The sequence below is a fragment of the Centruroides sculpturatus genome, unplaced genomic scaffold (genome assembly GCF_000671375.1).
Source record: "Centruroides sculpturatus isolate CEXI.00-Female unplaced genomic scaffold, Cexi_2.0 scaffold1386, whole genome shotgun sequence".
Lineage (NCBI taxonomy): Eukaryota > Metazoa > Arthropoda > Arachnida > Scorpiones > Buthidae > Centruroides > Centruroides sculpturatus.
Genome location: NW_019385686.1, coordinates 105,493 through 125,868, shown reverse-complemented (window position 1 = coordinate 125,868; position 20,376 = coordinate 105,493). Strand labels below are relative to the sequence as shown.

The window sequence follows — 20,376 nt, the reverse complement described above, 5'->3', positions numbered from 1 at the left end:
CCCTTTTTTTTTGTTTTATTATCAAATGTTATCTTATAACCAGGGCTGTGGAGTCATGTAAAAATCTACCGACTCCGGCTAAAACACTAAAACTCCACGACTCCGACTCTGACTCCACAGCCCTGCTTATAACTAAAACAATTTCTATTTTAATATAAAATTTTAAATGTAATATTAAAATATATTTCATCAATAATAGATTTGGTGGAGGTCCATCATGCACACACCTCTATTCATGTCCAATTTGTCAAGCAGAACAGGAATGTTTAGACAGGCGAAGAAAACAGGAACATGATATATTTGTGTTGGTAAGAAATATTAAATTATTGTAATTTAAATAAAATTGATATATTTTTTTTTTTGAAAGGAAAAATTGAAAGCTTTTTAAATTATTTTTATAGTTGAATAAAGAATTTCAGAGTCAAGATAGTCCACCTGCGATATATGCAATAAGCATGAACTGGTTTAAGCAATGGGAGAACTTTGTAAGAAGTAAAGAATATGGTATGTAATATTATATAATTTATATTAAAGTAATTCAAAGTTAGTGTAGTATTTTTATAGTTTATTTAAAAGACAAATCAAAATAAACTATCAAAATATATCATTTAGCTAAATCTGTCTTTTGCAATCTAATCATTTGATGTAAATATTATCGCCATCAAAAAAGATTGAAATTTATTTATAACTTCATCTATGCAGTCTGCTTTATTTCTACAACTTAGTTAATTTTCTTTAATTTTGGGAATCTTTCTTAACCATTCTATTCATTTCAACTACCATACACTTTTATTAATTGAAGTTCGATAATTTTGAATTTCGGATGTTATACTGTCATCGTTAAAGATAGGATCATTACATAGAATTTATTTTTGTTTAAATTAATATAATTATATGCTACTAATGACATTAAGATTCAGGCCAATTTTTGCTGTCCTTATAAAGGGGAGAGTCAGGAGGAGAGGGAAATAAGTTGGGAGACGATAGTATGAGTTTATATGACTTTATATGAACATATAGGTATTATTAACAATAGTTTTGGAGCTACAGCTGTTTGAAAATGTTCACATACACAACAATAATGAATGATACACATATTCACAAAAACACAAGTTTACAATTTGTGTCTGAAGATGACGTGTCATTTCTTTGAGACACTCAACAATGACTGTATCTGTTAACAAGTTTGAGTCACATCACAGCATCTTCTAGAAGCAGATGTTGGATACACTGGTAATGATAGAGATTTAAGCCAAAGCAATGTAAAGTTCAATTGCAGAGCGTATTGTGGTTCACAGTTAAACTTTTCAGCATTTGTGAACGTGTAAATATAATACATGTATCATTCATTATTACTATATACTGTATATGAGCAACTTTAATCTCATTCCTCATCAACCACCACCCATTGTGGGCTTGGTCAATGAATATGATTACAAGGGCTTAGAGTCCACATGTTGGAAAATCAACATTTATAGAGTATTTCAGTGTTTTTTCGATCCAAGCACTCACATACACCACACTGTACAGTATAACTTTGCCATTACACATTTACATTGGTGTATGCCTAGCTTTGCTTTCACTGATCAATACAATCAAAATTACCTTCATTTCTTTAGCAAGGTCATATTTGATGTTCTACAAGGCTAAACAAATTAGTTGTAGACAGTGCTGTTTCTCTAAAAAAACACTGCTGATATTATGAACCAAGTTATTGATACCTTTTAAGCTATCTGCCAGCATGGCACACCAGTGTATTCAGGCTGAATATTAGCCCTGATCTTAGGCCTTCCTTAGACCTATTTGGGATAAGCTACTGTATCAAAATTTTAAATAATAATTTAAAACAAGTCCTCAGTTCTGTTTAGTTGTTGTCTACTAAGCACAATACTTTAATACATGCCAGTCTGAATACCTGACACCCAAATTTGCTTTTTTTACAATTTATACAAAGTGTGCTGACAGCTCACTACAAAAATTTTCTTCCTACCAAACATGAACTCACATTTAAGTTGCGACAAGTTATTTTTGGTTCATGATGGTGTATACAAGGAAACAAAACAATACTCTTGGCATCATCAGTTACTGATATACATGTAAATTGAAATTTTTCTGGTTTTTGCTTCATTTGCTTTGGTATTCAATCAAAATGTTTAAGACACTTGCACCCAGTTGTAGTATCCTGCTAAAGTTTGCAAGTTACAAGTTTTATTTGTATAGAAATTTGACTTGCAGTCTTCACATTGCTGTATTTACCCAATGTGCAAATGATGATTATTAAAGTTATGTAAATATAAGGAAGATGGTATGACTTAATTATTGACACTTGTCACATTTTAATGTATATCTTCTTCATTTTGATGTGCAGCATAATATTTCCAGAACATTGACCATCATTGTCCTAGAAATGTAATATCATTTTGTTTTCTTCCTAGTAAACTTGATAAAAAAGTAAGTTTAAATTTTATATTTTATAATGCTAAAGTATTTATTGAATCACAAAAACACATTAAGTACAATGTATCTCACCCTCTCTCTTTCTGTTTATAAAAAGTTGTATTGTTTCCTAGATTTTTATCACTTTGTTAAATATTTCAGATAATTCAATCATTAAATTAATCAAAATTTTTTCTGGATCCTTTGAAATTTGTAAAAACGAGTTTATCATATATTAATTAATACAATTAGCTTAATATCACATTAAAAGCATTAATGTCCAGATTATAGTTAGTTAATATATTTATTAATGCCAATTACTCTATTAAACAATCATATTTAACAAATAAAATTTTTAATAGTTGAACTTGATTTTTGTATTAGGTCTTACATTGAATTTATCATTCACAAATATTTATTTGCACCAGTAATTTTTTCAACTAAACTTTATTAAATAAATGTATAAATTTTTCTATGTGTAAATTTGAGTTGACATTTTGTAATTTTGATATTGTAATTTTCAACATTGGAGATATTGCACAGTGAGGGAAATGTGGACATACTTTATTCTCTTGCCAAAATAAGTACCAAAATCAATAATGGCATAAATAACTGTCCCACAATATTCAACATTTTCTTCTGTTTTCCTCAAGTTGTTCTATAGCAGGTAATTCTATTCAAACTAAAACAAACTTACATGACCACTCTTGCACGATACATTTATTTTTTTTGTAATAAACTGTAATCAAAGAAACAAGTTATTTCTTACAATGTCTTTTACCAGATTACAATCTGCTACAATTTATTAAAAACACTTAATCAATTATTTAATTAAAATTCAAAATTTGAATTCATAAAAACAAAGGATTTAAAGTTATAGAATTAGACATTCATATATATGACTTAAAGTTCTTGGGAAGAGCCTTGTTACATCTGTATTGTTGAAATATATTTCAAGTTTCACTGTTGTTGAACTCAAATTGACAAAGGAACCATCCAAACCATCCAGGCTTGACACTAGCATCCATCAATACAACAATTATGAATAATGGAAGTGGGCAAAATTTTAATCCCAAAGTCTAATAGATTTTTGAGATAAACATCATCAAATATTACATTTAAAAAACCGTAGTAAAGCTGTTTAGTTGTAAACTACAACACTTGACACATGTAATGTTGTGACAGCATGAGCATAATAGAAAGATTCTTCACAACAAACACATACTATAAATGAGTAAATGGTACAACCTGCATGGGCACAATTGTCATTACCACTATTGTGGTAATGGGCTGAAGTTTGGAAGGGATCTGGATTAACCTCAAGAATTTGAGGTTAATCCAGATCCCTTCCCAAATTCCAAAAACTTCAATCTTGTAGAATGCATACTTGAACATGCTTCTGAATTTTTCAGCAGAGAACTAAAAGTGATTGTAACTTGATGAAAGTTTGTGCAATTCCAGATTTCATACTCAAGTACAAACATTAAAGCCATATCTGTAAAGTCTTAAGCAGTAATATTAATATTATTATTATATTTATTGTTGAAATGAAGTTATCCAAAAGATTGCCCATCCAACGTATGAATCAAATTGAATAAAATATTTTTCAGGCAGTGGTATCAGTGGAGATTATAACTATGAAGTAGCTGCATCTTCTCTCTTTCTTTGTCTTCAGGCCTGAAATTCTGCATATGTCTTCCACTTTCCCTCTTTTGTCAGAACTTCATCCTCCAACTCCAGTGTAAAGTCTTGATAATCCCTTGTGAGGAAGAAGTTCATCCAGAATGAACTTAAATGCATTTCAGTAATATTGAAGTAGTAAGGTTCTTCCAATGAACCATGCATTGATACTTCCAATGAACTTTGACCTCTGTAAACTGATTTTGTGGATAGTTTTTAGTTCTTCCATTAGCATGAATTTAAATTTTATTAATTAATTAATTTCTAAGTTTTCCTATTAACACGCAAAAATTTTTTATGCTGTTTTGTTATAATTGGGTCAGTGGTTATCCTTTACCAAACACATCGGTTCTTGTCAGATTGCCAATTTTAAACAGTGAGAAGCCTAACAATTCTGGTTGGAGAAAACATGGAAATATATTATGATGTTGTTGTCTAAACACACCAAGTACCTGGTGACTCTGGCCAGTCCCAAGTCTAATAGGTGACAGGAAAGGTTATCCAGCCATAAAATGAAGTCTTATCAGAAAAAAAAATTGATTCTACACCTGTAGAAAGTGGTATTAACAATGCTGAAGAATGCAAAAGACAGAAAATGTCAGNAGCTTTCATCTCTGTTTTAATTTCTTGTAGTTCAATATGAAGCTATAGGAATTTATCTTATAGTAGCTCATAAATCTATTTTAAAGTATATTGCGGCACTTCCTGTACCTGTGACTCAGTATCTCTTGATGCTTCGAAGTAATCATAAATTTTCATAGATCTTTCACATTAACTAGTTTGTCTATTTCATATTCCAATATACCTTTTAATTGGGAGTTATTCTTGGAAGTTTCCTCTAATTCTTCTACTTTTTGAGAGAGTTTTGTTAACTCTCCATGAAAATGTTGATTTTCCTCCTTTAGAGCTTTGATCTCTGTTTTAATTTCTTGTAGTTCAATATGAAGCTATAGGAATTTATCTTATAGTAGCTCATAAATCTATTTTAAAGTATATTGCGGCACTTCCTGTACCTGTGACTCAGTATCTCTTGATGCTTCGAAGTAATCATAAATTTTCATAGATCTTTCACATTAACTAGTTTGTCTATTTCATATTCCAATATACCTTTTAATTGGGAGTTATTCTTGGAAGTTTCCTCTAATTCTTCTACTTTTTGAGAGAGTTTTGTTAACTCTCCATGAAAATGTTGATTTTCCTCCTTTAGAGCTTTGATCTCTGTTTTAATTTCTTGTAGTTCAATATGAAGCTATAGGAATTTATCTTATAGTAGCTCATAAATCTATTTTAAAGTATATTGCGGCACTTCCTGTACCTGTGACTCAGTATCTCTTGATGCTTCGAAGTAATCATAAATTTTCATAGATCTATAACCTCATAGATCTTGAGGTTATAGGACTACTTTTGTTAAAAACTTCTTCTAATTGATGATAATCTTCACTAGTTGTATCACTCTATTGCCTTTCTTTTTCCTTTTCCTTGAGATTATTCTTGCAAGGTCTATCTTGCTCCCTTCTTTGCATATCTTCTTGGCACATCTGTTGTGGAGATTGAGGCAAAGGACCCAGATTGGACTCAATTTTGGTGATTATTAATAAACACACAATCAAAACCCGAGATAAGCTATTAACAAATGTCCAATACTTTAGATCTGGCATAATTCGACTTATGGCTTTCCAATTCACTCGAAAACTCAATTATCAAGCTACAAAACTTCACCTGTACCTCTGGTGGCTAGTGCACACCTCCTAACTTCTATATAAGAATGCACATTCATGTACATTTACAACACAAAATCTGTATCAAAAACACACACACATACACTTTTTACAAACTACTACCAGCACAAATTTTTAATAGACATTAGATAAATGGAAGATGACAACGTTTTTGGACATTTCAGTGATCTTTGACAGGTTAGACTAGGCATGGCCAATATACGGTCCGTCTAATAAATTTATGCGGCCTGTGATTAATCTTTCAATATTAGCTACTCAAGTCCAAGTAGCTCGATGAAAAATTCTGATGCTTTAAAAAAAAAAAAAAAAAAAAGTCAACAACTCACTGTGCATTCAGAGTTTTTCCAAACCTCTTAAGTACAACGTAGAATGTTGATAAAGCATGATAATGTGAAAAATGTATCTGTAATCTCTATCTACAGTTCAGTCTCTACGGGGTGACAACACAATGAGATCTCACACCACCTCAAAATCTTTCTAGGGCAGCCTCTGGTTTGGCCCGTGAAAGAAGTTTTCTTTCCAATTCAGCCAAGAGGCAAAAACTGTTGGCCACCCCTAGGTTAGACAATCTTTTTGAAACTTTAAATGAATTTATATGTTCAACAAAAGTTCTTTTATCATTTCAAGCTCATTTAAAGTTTCAAAAAAGATTTTGTAACCTGAAGAGGGCTAAAAACGTTTGTCATCTTTAGTTTATCTTATGTCCTATTAAAAATTTGTGCTGGTAATAATGTGTAAAAGTGTCTGTGTTTTGAACTACTCCAGCTTTTGGGAGCTGTCTTCATAATTTATATCAAATTGTTAAGAAGATTAAATTAAACGTTACATTGCCTAATCCAATTGGAAAAATTGTATGTGTTGTTGGTTATGCGATGGTCTTTTTTTGTAATCCTCCTAAACTAAGTATAGTGTATTCTAGTCTTCACGTGCTAGAAGACTAGTTTTTTTTGTTTTTGTGTTCATGTATTAAAATGTATAAGAAATAACTGGATTAGCCAAAAGAATACTAATCATTAATGCATATATTTTCCTGATTTTGATGATGATAACCTCTGTAAAATTTATTCACCTTTATTTGGAACATTAAAAGATTGCATAAACAAAGAATATAATAATAACTGTGACCATATTTTAGTAAAAGTGTTATGTTCATGCAACATTGCTCATTGCATGAATTGTATTACAAATATTTAACAAATGTGGAACAGCAAAACTTTTAAACTTGGAAAGAAACATGTCCTTTCACATTATAAAAGAACTGCAGAATTTTTCAGGATAATTTGTCATTAGCAGATTATTATTAATATACACAAAGGAACATGTTTTAACAACTTGCATAAAGAATTAGTAGGATTTGCAGAGGATGATGAAAACATTTTATCTTCATACGAACCTAAACTTAGTTCAAGGAAAGACAGACATACGGACAACAGTGGGAATTTATAGGTCTACAATTTTTTAGTAGGTAAATATTACATTCAAGAAGTTCTGAAACATTATTTTTTTCTAGGTACAGTTCAGACTGATGTCTTAGAAGTTTGCTTTGGTAATTATAGGCCAGTTACTTGGATCTCAATATTCTCTTTATAAGAAAGTTTTTGAGTCAGAATCTAAACTCAAAATGCAGCTTTTTCTTCAATTGAATGAGATTATCTTCAAATACATACAGCAACACAATTGTAGCTAATTTTGAATGAAAATTGTATTTTTGATCCATTTACCTATACATTGGACAACAAAATGCTTTTCCCAAATTATTATGAATAATAATAAAATAAGTTAGATAAACCTATAATTCCAATTTTAACTGGATATTATATTTATTCTAATATCAGAAGTAAGAGTTGTGATTCTTATAAACAAAATGCTGTTTATCCAAAACATCTGAATATAAAAACACTTTTTCTTTAGTTGTTATAGTCCAAGAGATCCTATAACTCATATCATCATGGAGTAGTTAAATTTTATTTGATTTTGTTATTAAAATTGATTCCACTAATGTATTTTTAGGATCAGATTATGGTTCTCTGTCAGAAGAAATGTGGATATTTCTGCACAATATTTATGGAGGAGGTCCCGAAGTATTCCTACAAAATGTATCTTGTGTAACCATGAATAATCCCAATTCTCAGTCCAGTGGAATTCATGCTTCTAACAGTTCATCGTCTACTCGTATCAGTTCACAATCAGGAGGAGTATCTTCGTCCTTGTCCTGCAATCCGAAACCATCCTCAAACATTTCTAGTCATAATTATTCATCTAATATTTCAGGTATATTTTCAAAAACAATAATAAAATTAATCATTGTCATTATGCTAGAAGTTTTTTAATTTATACTTATTTGTTTCAGGTAAATCAAAAGCCTTGAATGAAACATTAAAAACTTTAGCTGAAGCAAAGTCATCGATAGATGCTTGCAAGAATGACGACGAAACAGAAACAGAATGACTTTCCCTCAACCCACAAACAACATTTAGGTTTAATTTTCGCAAAAAGCATTACATTATCATTTAAAGATATTTATTTTGTGTTTTGTTTCATACATTTTTATATTATTCACATTAATAACATCTACATTTTATATAATTACAATTAAATTTATGGATATACAGGGTGTAGACACAAAAGTTGCATTAGAGTATTTCTTGTTTCTGCTACATATGTAAATGAAATTACACTGGAGTATAGATAATATAGGAGGTTGGCTATTTGTCGGTTTGGATACCAAACTCCGAGACCCTCTTTTCACATAGGGACAAATCCTGTCTCGGGTCCAGTGAAGACCTATGAAAACTAACAGCCTAATAGTTAGAATCATAGTGCATCTAAAGATCAGTACAAAAATTTTAGTCCGGTTAAAATATTCAAAGGAAAAAGCTGATGGACATTGTAAAAAAAAAAGGCGAGTCCATGTGGCATGGTCTTGAGAACTTAAGATCAGTTGGAGAAGTCTCACATGGTTTCACCTTTCAGTTTTTAAGTGTATCTAGCCACTCCCCTTTGAGTACTTTAACCAGGCAAAAAACATTTTGTACTGATCCTAAGATGCTCTATGACTTTCATTTAAATCACGCTGTTATCTTTCAATATAGGATCCAATATAGGATTTGCTGTCAGAAAAGGTGATTGGGAATGCATGTTGTCTTAAACCAATAAATAGCCCACTCCAGTTACCTGTACTCCAGTGAAATTGCATTTAGTTACCACATAGTAGAGGCGAGATAGCATGGTGCAATGTTTGTGTCTATACTGTGCACATTATATTCCATTCTTGATTGATTTAATATTTAATTTTATTAAAAAAAAAAAAAAATTTACTTAGAAAAGATTAAACATTTATTTTTATCACACTAAATAAATATAAAAACTATTCTTAATTCATATACGTGTATATGAAACTGTTAATAATGTATATCTTAATATATATATATATAATATAGCTGCACTTTTTATGATTTATATAAATCATTCTATAGAAAGATACTGCCTTAAATTTATCTTTAAAGTCTAAGCAATATCTATATATATATATAATTAATGTATTAAAAAATTATTATTTTTAAACATTAATATATTCAGATTCATTTATAAAATGCTAATTCAATGCAATGTATATGAGTCCATCTAAAATCTTTCAGCAGTCCGAACCATTAAAAATCAAAAGTTGCGCTTTGCTATTTTTTTAATTTTAAATATCACAACTCCTTTTCAAAGGCTAATTATATAAACATATGTGTATATAATATATATATATTTATATTCAATAACATAGAATATGTGCTACTAGCTTGTATATTTATTTGAAACTTAATATATCACAAGTGAACCTGTACCATACAAACATATACTTTTAATATATTCTATATTTTATCTGCATACACAATCAAGAATATTTATAAGCATCTCTCTAATGTAACAAAATATATTATGCACAGATTTATGTATATTTTAATTTTCTTTACGTATGTATTAATTTAAGAAAGAAAACAAAAGATTTAGTCATAATTAAAATTGGTTCCTATCATACTACTTTGCAATAACTGAGGCTAAATCTATTGGTCTTCAAATATATGTAAATTTTTGTGTGTGGATAGTTGTGCCGACTGACATTCAGTAATAAAAACATTCTAGAACACTTTCTCATATTTGTTTTATTGTAAATATGCTCTCTACATAAACAGTACCTTTTTCTAATATTCACGCGTGCCCTAAACTTCTTTGCTCATTCCACACTTTTAGCAACTCGTCCGGATCCCCGTAACCATGCGATGCAATGACAGATGCATAGGAATCTTTCGTATAATCTTTTTTCCAAAAGTAAAAGTTTTTGTTGTGAAGTGGATCAATTTCAGCCTTTCTTGCAAGAATTCCAAGATAAATATCGTCAAACCTGAAGTTCTTTGTATACAGACTAGTATAGTATAAATCGAGCAGTGCCGGATATGACACTAAATAAGCACCTGCTGTAACGTACGGTGGGTATTTAGAATAAGGATATTCTTTTAACGATATATACCACTTGCTGATTTTATGTCTCATAGGAGGAGAGAAGAATACGTATCCAGCAAGCAATTTGCCATTATATATATCGTGCTCGTACAGTAGTCTTCTCCTTTCACCAAGTTGTATATTTAAAGGATTACGAATGAATGCCAAAACGTTTTTTGTAGAGACGTACATGTCATCGTCGGAAAAAAATATATATTGAGCTCTCGGACAATAGTGTACCACCCACTTGAAAGATAACATCGTCTTGATTGTGTTATTATAATAAGTATCAATGAAATCTGCTTGAATGATGTCATTATGTTTATTAAATTCTTCATCTATTTTGTCCTGAAGCAAAGGATCATTTGGATCAATCCCAAGAATGAATACTCTCTTAATTGTCACATCCGAAAAACGTTTTTCCCAACCCCAAGAGTTTCTTATGGCATTTCTTTGCAAAACATTCCTGAGAGCAGATTTAATTACATACAACAGTCTAACCTCGTGAAATTTCCCATCTTTAATTTTGCATTTATTTTCATTCTTTATCTTAAATCTGTAATTATATTCATTGATGGGTTTAATATCGGGCTGCATTCCATTTTTTAATTTAAAAAGAACGTCCTGAATATCAATATCTAATGGATACACAAATTTGGTATGGTAGTCCAATTCAAAAAAGTGTGTAAAAGCACCAAAGAAATCCAGCAGAAACACTAGGACAACACAAAAAACGACGTATTTTAATTTAATTTTCTTCCAGTTAAACTTAAGCTTCATTCTCTCGTTGATTTTCATTTCATCTTTGTCGTAACTAAGGAAAAAAAATTGATATATATATTAAAATTAAATCAATACATGTTTTAAATATATCATATTTTTACTGCATAGCTTTGAACTTAAGATACTTTTTCACCCACTTACAACTTTCAAATTAAAAAAAAAAAAAAACCACCTTAATTTTATGAATTTTTTGTCATCTCCAAAATGATTTTAAGACTTTTGAAAAGGACAAGCAAGCATCAAGCAACATAAGAAAGCAAAGATATTCTGAATCTAAACTTCTGTAGCTAATTAAAGATGAGAGGCACTCGTAAAATTTTCATTTAACAAGCCCATATTTCCTGTATAATTATTTTATTTTAAATACATTAAAATCAGTATTACTCATTAAAAAACTCTTTCAAACCATACTTAATTATCGTTTAATTTAAAATCTTTCAAAAGGTCGCGATTCATCTTAATTTCGAAGAAATATTATGTATAAATAATAGAGACGGATGAATTCTATCTGCAAATATCCAATATTTCAGATCTCAAATAATTTCTAGTATTTATGTTGATAAAAATAAATTAAAATACTAAAAATACCTCCAATAACATTCCTTATGTAGGTACAATCGTAGATATGGATCCAGAAGTACCCAAAATGGAATAACTCGCTTATTAACTATTCAAATATTTTTAATTTTTAACACGTGCACAAACATTGTATTGTAGACGGTCTAATAAACCATATCAACTGTATCCGCCATTGTGTGCAGACAGAGTGCGTCTCTGGCATCCATGGTTTAATTTGTGAGAAGAAAAGAAGCAGACTAGATTCTGAACATTACCAAATTTTTGTTTTCTTAAATAAAAATCTGCAGTAGGGTGAGAATGAGAACAATTATTTATTAATTTATTATTGTTGAGATAAGATTATCTACAAAAGGCTACTTTATAAGCCAAAATTAAAAGTTTGAAGTTTCATTTCTTAAATTGTTTTTCTTTTATTTGTTTTATTTATTTCAATACATTAGTGTACTTAGTTATCTTAGATATACATTAACTTTAAGTATTTATAAGTGGAATTTCGAAAAAAAAGTTTTTATTTGCCAGCTGAATATCATGTAAAAATTGCAAGAACAAAATGTTTTTATGTCCATCAAAGGATTTATGATTTATAATGTAAGGTTTGATGCTCTAATGCAGTGATTTTCAATCGATGTGCCACGAGAGGATCCTAGGTGTGTCGTGAACATTTTTGAAGGTTATTAAACAAATTATTTTCGAAAGGAGCCTGAAGAACAATAAGTGTACGTGTCAAAATAAAAACATCTTTATACGAGTTTAAATTGATTATATATTATAACGATGAAAAACGTATACATAATGTAGTAGAAAATATATATTCGTAAGCAAAATTATATGTTCATAACACCGGGTTAGTTCATTTAAAATGAAATTTTCTTTTAATTGAAAACGTATCCATAATTGCCCATATTTAGTTCAAATTATTTTAACTTAGAAATAGTGGTACATTAAGCAGGTTTATAAACGCAATTATTATGTCACTTTTAAATGCATATTAAGACTTAATTGCTTTTCTTATGTAAATGAAAATTAACATTATTAATTTAAATAACTATTGTTGTAACCTGCTGCTATTTTAAAGAAGCACAATACTGTTTTTTTAAATTCACAAAAATATAGACAAAAAGAATTAGGTTAAGTGGCAAGTAATGTGACGATAGAATGTTTACAAACACAACTTTAAATCGCATGATTTATTCCGAGGAAATTTTTTGCCGTGGAAATTTAATTATAGTTTCAAGTGTGTCATGAGATAAAAAAGGTTGAAAAACACTGCTCTAACAGAATCCATATCCTTTGATAACATGCTAAATGCTCTTTTTTTTTTTAGGAGCATTTGTTACTAATAAAGAACTTCCATCATTAATAATAATAAAACAAACGAGACTGATCACTCGGCATAATATATCATATAAACAAATGAACACAGAACTTGCAAGAAGTTTAATGATGCCGTAAACCAATGGTATTAAAAAAGTCAATCTGTGGCATCAACGAGTCAAATTCCTTGTACTATTAAAGTTCTATTTTTGTTCACTAACTTTAAAAAAATTTAACATAATTTATAGACATTATTTATCTTGTCGTTCTCATTGTGACACTTTTCATAAGGCCTGAAATATCATGTTAGTTTTGAATTATCTAGGATGGAAATTTATTATATGATATGTTTAGGTGTAAGCAGTTTAGGTAAGTATACAAAACAGATTTTATCATTGTTTTATTTAACTGTTTGTCACCTAGATCAATGATTTTCAAAGTATAATCTGTAAACTTAATTTATTCTAAATTTAAAAACTTAACTTAAACAAAAAAAACAAACTTTTAAACAATTGTATAAAATGTGTTTCTCTAAATAATCTCCATTAAATTTGATAAATACAAACATCCACACCCAAAATGGAATTTAAATCTATAACCTGGCAGGTTAGATACAACAGTCTAAGAAAGTAGTCTCCAAAATGGGGAAAATGAACCCTTAGAACATGTAATACAATTCACAAGGGAATGCAAATCAAAAATAGACCCGGGATCAACTCTTTTACAGTGATTTTCAATTTATCTATTTATAAAGGGATGTTACGTCAACTTGATATAGATATTAGTTTCTATAGCTCTCTGGATCAGCATACTTAATTTAGGCAATAAAATAGAGATTAAAACTTTTAAATACACTTTACACCAGATGATATATAAAACACACTATAAACCTATTGTCTGGTCTTGATAACATATATACTGCAAGAACGTTTTCAGGCTCCTCTGGAGTCCTGCTTCAGGTGAAACTCGCTGTTTCATTGATGGAACACAATCCAAAAATAAAAATTCAAATGTTGATTAAAAAATAAACTTTGGTTTTTAACAGACATTGGATGACAATTGCCTCCTCTGATGGATACACACAACATAAAATTTCAATTCTTTACTAACTCTTAGTTTTCCAACAAAACTTAAATTTGTTATTTATTTATTCAAAGATGCTGGAAAACTGCTAATGTGGTAAAAATCTATACAGAATTATTTTATTATAACCTCAAATCTCAAAAAATTTAGTGTTTAAAAAGTCTTGTGAATAGATAACATGCAGAATACCATAAAGTTCTTACTGATACTATAGTAAAGTTCACCCTAACTTTGGACCACTGTGAAAACTATGTACACTATAGTATAGTACCACTGAACACTAATAAGTAATTCACAACAAAATATAGTCTGAACGTAAGATGTTATACCCTTAACTACCCTTACAAAATTATTATTATATATTATAATAATGTGAGATCCGTGATTTTTACGCAGATGTCGAAAAAAAAACTTTTCTAAACAACTCCGATGAAAAAAACACTCTTGGTGAGAATTATATCAGAGGTCACCGATTGTTTTCACAATTAGGTGGGAAAGTTGACACTTTAGTTGATTGGAATGCAATCCTTTCCTACGAAGAACGTATAAAAGCACGAGCCCCGGAAGCTCAGGGCGACCAAAAGAAGTTATACTTATTAATGTGTGCATCTTGTGTCTATACACTGGACAGAGCAACTGAAAGGACATCACCATACGCAAGACAACAACTTTAAACTTCCATTGCCATTCTACCGTTCCTGCGCCAACTATGATTCCTACGGCCCATTCAACAAACGCATATTAGTCATATCCTCATAGAGGTATTTCTATTTTAGAGCTTTGTGAACTCTCTCTTTCAGAATAGCCGTTAAAGCTGTTAAGAGTGACCCTTGTATAGTTAATGCGTATTTAACCGCATTTAACCTATATTTTGTTATCGCCTTATGTATCCTAGCTTAGCTATTCAATAAATGTTTTGTTATTTTGTTTAACCTGTCGTCTATCGTAGTACCCACCAACTTACCTATGTACTCCCCGCTCAACTTGCCCTTCTAAACCATCTGACAATCAGAGATCTGGTTTTACCAACCTGTTGCAGTGTAAGTGGTCAGAAGGGAGTAACCCCTGACCCTCTGCTTATCTCACAATAATAAATGTGTTAAAAGGTTGCTTAGCTTTGGCAATAGTCCAAAATTATGGTGAATCGAACTATAGTTTGAACTTATATAAATACTCCATATATTCTCCACACAAATTTTAATATCCAGAAAAACACAAAAAAGATTATTATGAAATATATCAGTGAGAAAGGTTTTTCATTTCAAAATCTAAAAAGAACAATGTTGGGTAAGGTGCAATGCTGTAGTTGTGCCAGGGCATACTAGTGTGGTGTCCTTGTACTTTGCTTTTCTAAGCAGAGTGAAGCCCTCCTACCTTATGAATAACTAGGTTGGACTATATGTAGCTTGGCCAAAAAAACTTATCCCATAGACAGTGGCGATTCAAACTCAAGGTGTTAGTTAGTGCTCCAGTATTTTTTAATTTACAACTACATCCCTGGCAAGGTGGAGTTCAGAAATATTCTTTCACATGTTTTCACACATCCCTAAAGAGTTATAAAAGTCTGGATATTGAGAAAGTCATGCTATATTGGATCTGCATCTGACCTGTCATCAAGATATTCTGTAACAGGGAAACCAAAAACAGAATAACGTACATAAACTGTGGCCATTCTGTAGAATGAACATACTTTAATAATTTTAAAAAAATCAAAAATTGCTATTCAACATCTAATTATTCATTTTGACTCTTTTTACCCCAAGGATACTAAGAGAATCTTTAATCACATCCTCCTTGGATTCAGCCAAGACAACAATGGAGGTGGCCAGATCTTAAATGATAGGGCTTAACACTATCCACAATAAGCCAGCATATAAAAAAATTAACCAAAGGTTAAGCTTGAGTCCCTTGTGGTTGATATGTCAGATTAATGCCTTACACCAAGGATGATGATGTTTTACACCAAGGAGATGTCGTCCCAGTATCTTTCAAACACTTCAGTTTAAATGTACAGTACATTTGATATGTAAGGCAGATTGTTAGAAGGCAGAGATGGTGTGAAAGACAAACATCAAAGTGGTATGCCTGCCACTGCCTGTACTAATGCTCATAATCAAGAAGTTGAACAATCTCAGATCATCAGTTCAGAATGATTCAACAAATTGTCACATTCACGAATGCACAATTGCTACTGCATTGCATATCTCGGTTGGATCAAGACAGTATATTCTTTATGAAAGGGGGATAAGTATTTAAATTGCCAAGATTATTATGTTGAGAAGCAATGACAGTTTGTCATTGCTTCTCAACAGTATATAGTGATGACAGTTTGTTGCAATGTGTGTTGTTTATGAAAATAAATTCTATTGATTTGAAAGAAGTCACAAACTTACTTTTTTGAACCACTCTTGTATTATGATTTGTTTAAATTAATTTCAATTAATTTCAAAATAAGTCTATGTATCATTCAAAAATAGAATTATACATAGACTTATTTTATAAGTAACATTAAAATTAATTATCTGAAAATTGATTTTTCACTAAAAGATTCTTAAGAACAAACGAAGATATTTGATTAAAATGTAAAAAATCAATTTTATAAAAATACAATGCATGAAATGTAATGGGCTCTCAGAGGACTGAGCTAAAGCATTTGTGAGGCCCCGGAAATAGCCCCCCAAAAAGAAAGATATATAAATATTTGTTAAGTTAAATCGTCAAGAAAACAAATTATATAAGTGTCAAACAGGTGAAACTAGAAAAAATATCAGAATAAGCGTAGGTGTTATAGTCAACGATTAAACGCGATCAGAGTCTAAAAGATGGTGTTGGATAAACCATCTCCAGCCGACCTTTCCTGTGAACTATACGAAGCTCCATTTACACCTGGAAACAGGTGGAAGACCAATTAGAAAGCGAGGAAGAAAAGTCTGTCCAATTAACAACAAGTTGATCTCAAAAAATTTATAAAAACACCGATTTCAAGAACAAAAGAGGCTTCCACCTAGACTACCTGTTGTGTTTGTTTGCCTCCAGCTGTCATGCTTCCTTTCATCTTTCGTGTGCTGTCACTTCAGATCTCGAACATTTCACTTGACGCAGTCACGAGGCCCCTCCAATGTAGGACCAGATTGACTCTGAAACCAACTTCCAAAGACAACCCAAAGTTCTGAACTTAAGGACCTTTGCTAAAAAAATATGTAAGCATTTTTGACCAGAATAAATGGTTTCTCAGTGAAACACTTGTCTTTTGCTGCCTCTTAAAACCGCCACCCACATACGCGTAAACCTTAGACCATCCTGATGGTAGGGAATAAAATCTCCCCCCAATCAGCATTCTTACACATTCACTATATATATAAAGTAAATGAAGAAATTTCTTTAACTCTTGCCAATATTAATTTGTCAATATATTTTTTTTGTAAAGTTTCTATAATATAAATAACTTGGAAGTTATTTATTCAAGTTAGAAAAAATTATTTTCTCCTAAATAAAACGAATAATAATAGAACTTTAAAAATTCTAAACTATATTTTTTTCTGAAGAAAAATCGAGAGTTTGAAAATAAATCTAAGAGATTTATTTCCAAGCTTTGTTATATCTACGGAGACTCGAGAGACTCTACTATGTCATCCAAACGAAGTAGAACTAATTCTTTTGCATCAAACAAGAAAAGAAAAACTTTATCTTTGGAATGTAAAGTTAACATTGGGTATGTTCGTAAAGTTGAACGAGTTAAGCGAGAATGAAGTCATCGTTGTTCTTATTTCGTTAGACTTTTCGAACGATTCGTTACTAACGTGTTTAACTCGTTTGACTACGAACGTACCCATTATTAAAGACTTCGATACAAAAAAGAAAATTTGTGAATTGGCAAAGAAGTTTGATCTACTGGAATTGTCGGTCAGAACAATTATAAAAGACAAAGAAAAAATTCTCGAAGCTGTGGAAAATGCTCAATCTTTAAATTCAAGCATCATTCGTAAACGTCACAGTATTATCGCTGAGATGGAAACAATGTTAAAATTATGGCGTAATAATCAAGTAAATGTGAAAAATTATAAAATAATATAGGTATACATATGTATTATCTAAGGTTTTATTAAACATTTTTTTTCTAAATTATTGTTTTCTTTAGTCTACGGCCCCAATTAAAAATTATTTGTATGTATTTATATGCGAAATTATACCCCGACTTACGCGAATTCAACTTACGTGGTTACCGCTCGGTCCCACCTATCGCGTAAGTTCGGGGTATTACTGTACTTTTGATTTAATAAAAATAAATTATTTCAAGATACAAAATTTTTGACTTTTTCATATTAATGTTTACAGGTCACATAGTACTCTGCCATTTGGCCATACTGTTCGCAACAGTACTGCTAAACAGTGCAGTGCTGTCTCAAGTATTTCATTGTATCATGAGATGTGGTTGCCAAACAAGCAGGATTATACTCTTTAACAGTCTGTTGCAGGAGGATGCATAGCCTGCAAATGCTCTAATAGAGTTTTTTTTTTTTTTTTCATATACTGTTTTGGTTAAGAAAAAATAGTTTTAATCATGTATAATAATTTATATACTTACTACATAATAAAAATTGAGATAATTTTTTTTTACTTTAGAAATGCTATATATGAATGCTTTACTTTAGAAACATTTTAGAAATGCATTATAGCATTTCTAAAACAACAAACAAATACAAACAACAAGCTCACTTGTGTTGAGTAAACGTGATGATATTATGAGCCAACCATGCTTGTTATTACTACTTTGCAACATCATGAGAAACATTTAAATTTTGAACATTTATTTACTATGGACTTGAGGAATAACATTTGAAACGCCTCATTGGCACAACCAAATCTACTCAAATGAGTGTTTTTTCTCCCAAACTCATCCCAAAAAACTTGCAAAGGGTCACATGTAGAGGTATGGTTCCTGTGAAGTTTTTGTTCCTATAGGCATGGTCTACAGCTCAGAAAAGATCCCACAGTCTCATTCAGAGGTATAATTGTACCCTTTATTTAATGCTTTCTTTCTTTATTATTGTACAGGTTTTGAATTACTGAAAAGTTTGGATTAGCAGTGTTATACATAAAGAAAAGGATGTCAAAAAAGAACCACAGACAATTAAGTATAGATTATTTCACAAATCTTGGCCAGACTCTGCATAACCTGAATGAGACTCTGGAGTATTTAAAGAGAATATACATTGGTAACCTGAGATGCAATTTAAATTCACATAACATACAAGGGGGGACCAAAAAAAAAACCAGATTTTTTGTATAAAAACTTTATTTATTAACTTTTTTACAAAATTTCTTCAGTCACCTTCAAAGTACTCTCCATTAGATGTGATGCACTTGTGAAGTCTTTTTCCCCACTGTTTGAAGCATCTCTGGAACTCTTCAACCTTGATATCGTCCAGTGCCCTTAGCGAAGCTGTTTTTACTGCCTCCACATCATCAAAATGCTTCCCTTTTAGATTTTTCTTCAATCTTGGAAACAGAAAAAAGTCGCATGGGCTAGGTCTGGTGAATACAAAGAGTGGGAAATGACAGGCCATCCCGAGAGGCCAAATAGTGAATCACTCATAAAGCCGTGTGTGCAGGCAGGGGCGCCGCTAGCTGTTTGAACGCCCGTGTGCAATACCGATTATGCCGCCCCTGTTTAACTACGACTACCTGCGCTGAGCTTGCCAGAAAGGCTCTTTAGTGTTGTCTCATAAAGGTGTGAAAAAAGAAAAGAAATACTTTACAAAAAGAACTATTTATTATTACTAAGTTATTTTTATTTACTTAAGTGTAAAACCATATAAATATTTATCTACAGAAATTGAACTCTTCTTGCCTTCATGTTTGCGAAATCTGCTATCAATTTTCTTGTATCCAAGCTGTCTAAGATATCATGTTCAATTGAAAATATAGCTATAAACTAAATTACTTAGTCTTTGCTGGTGCATTGTTGATCTTAAATAGTTTTTTATAATTTTTAACTTTGAAAAGGACCTTTCACCAAATGCAACCGAAACCGGCAATGTAAGTAATATTTTTAGTGCTATTGCTGTGTTTGGAACTGTTGAAATTAAGTCATTAGTAAAAAGATATTGTAATGGGGTTTGTGGATCATTAGACTGGTTTTCTGGAAAATGCAACTTTAAAGTATTGATTTCATTAAACAAATCAATACCGTCAATGTCTGTTTCACTACTCGAATCGTCTTTAAGCTTCAGATTTAAATCCTAACCAAGTTAAAATATCATTAATTATACTT

At 30.8% G+C, this 20,376-nt stretch overlaps 2 protein-coding genes across 7 annotated transcripts in view; one reads left to right on the top strand and one right to left on the bottom strand.

The window, feature by feature from the left end:
* LOC111641195 (ubiquitin carboxyl-terminal hydrolase 20-like) overlaps positions 1 to 9,176 on the top strand; it is a 90,057-nt gene extending 80,881 nt beyond the window's left edge. For 2 of the 3 annotated variants that reach the window (XM_023387327.1, XM_023387326.1), the window contains exons 17-18: positions 200 to 308; positions 402 to 560. In XM_023387327.1, coding sequence (XP_023243095.1) covers positions 200 to 308; positions 402 to 512 — 220 coding nt within the window. In that variant the 3' untranslated portion in view covers positions 513 to 560. Of the gene's footprint in view, positions 1 to 199; positions 309 to 401; positions 561 to 4,155; positions 4,178 to 6,106; positions 6,156 to 7,861; positions 8,127 to 8,205 lie in introns of those variants that run through there. The other variant, XM_023387328.1, reaches the window with a different exon arrangement.
* Positions 9,177 to 9,182: 6 nt separating this feature from the next.
* Positions 9,183 to 20,376, bottom strand: part of LOC111641196 (beta-1,3-galactosyltransferase brn-like) — a 25,242-nt gene continuing 14,048 nt past the window's right edge. For 2 of the 4 annotated variants that reach the window (XM_023387330.1, XM_023387329.1), the window contains exon 3: positions 9,183 to 11,157. In XM_023387330.1, the coding sequence (XP_023243098.1) occupies positions 10,053 to 11,157 (1,105 nt within the window). In that variant the 3' untranslated portion in view covers positions 9,183 to 10,052. The remainder of the gene's footprint in view (positions 11,158 to 20,376) is intronic. The other 2 variants (XM_023387332.1, XM_023387331.1) reach the window with 1 other exon arrangement.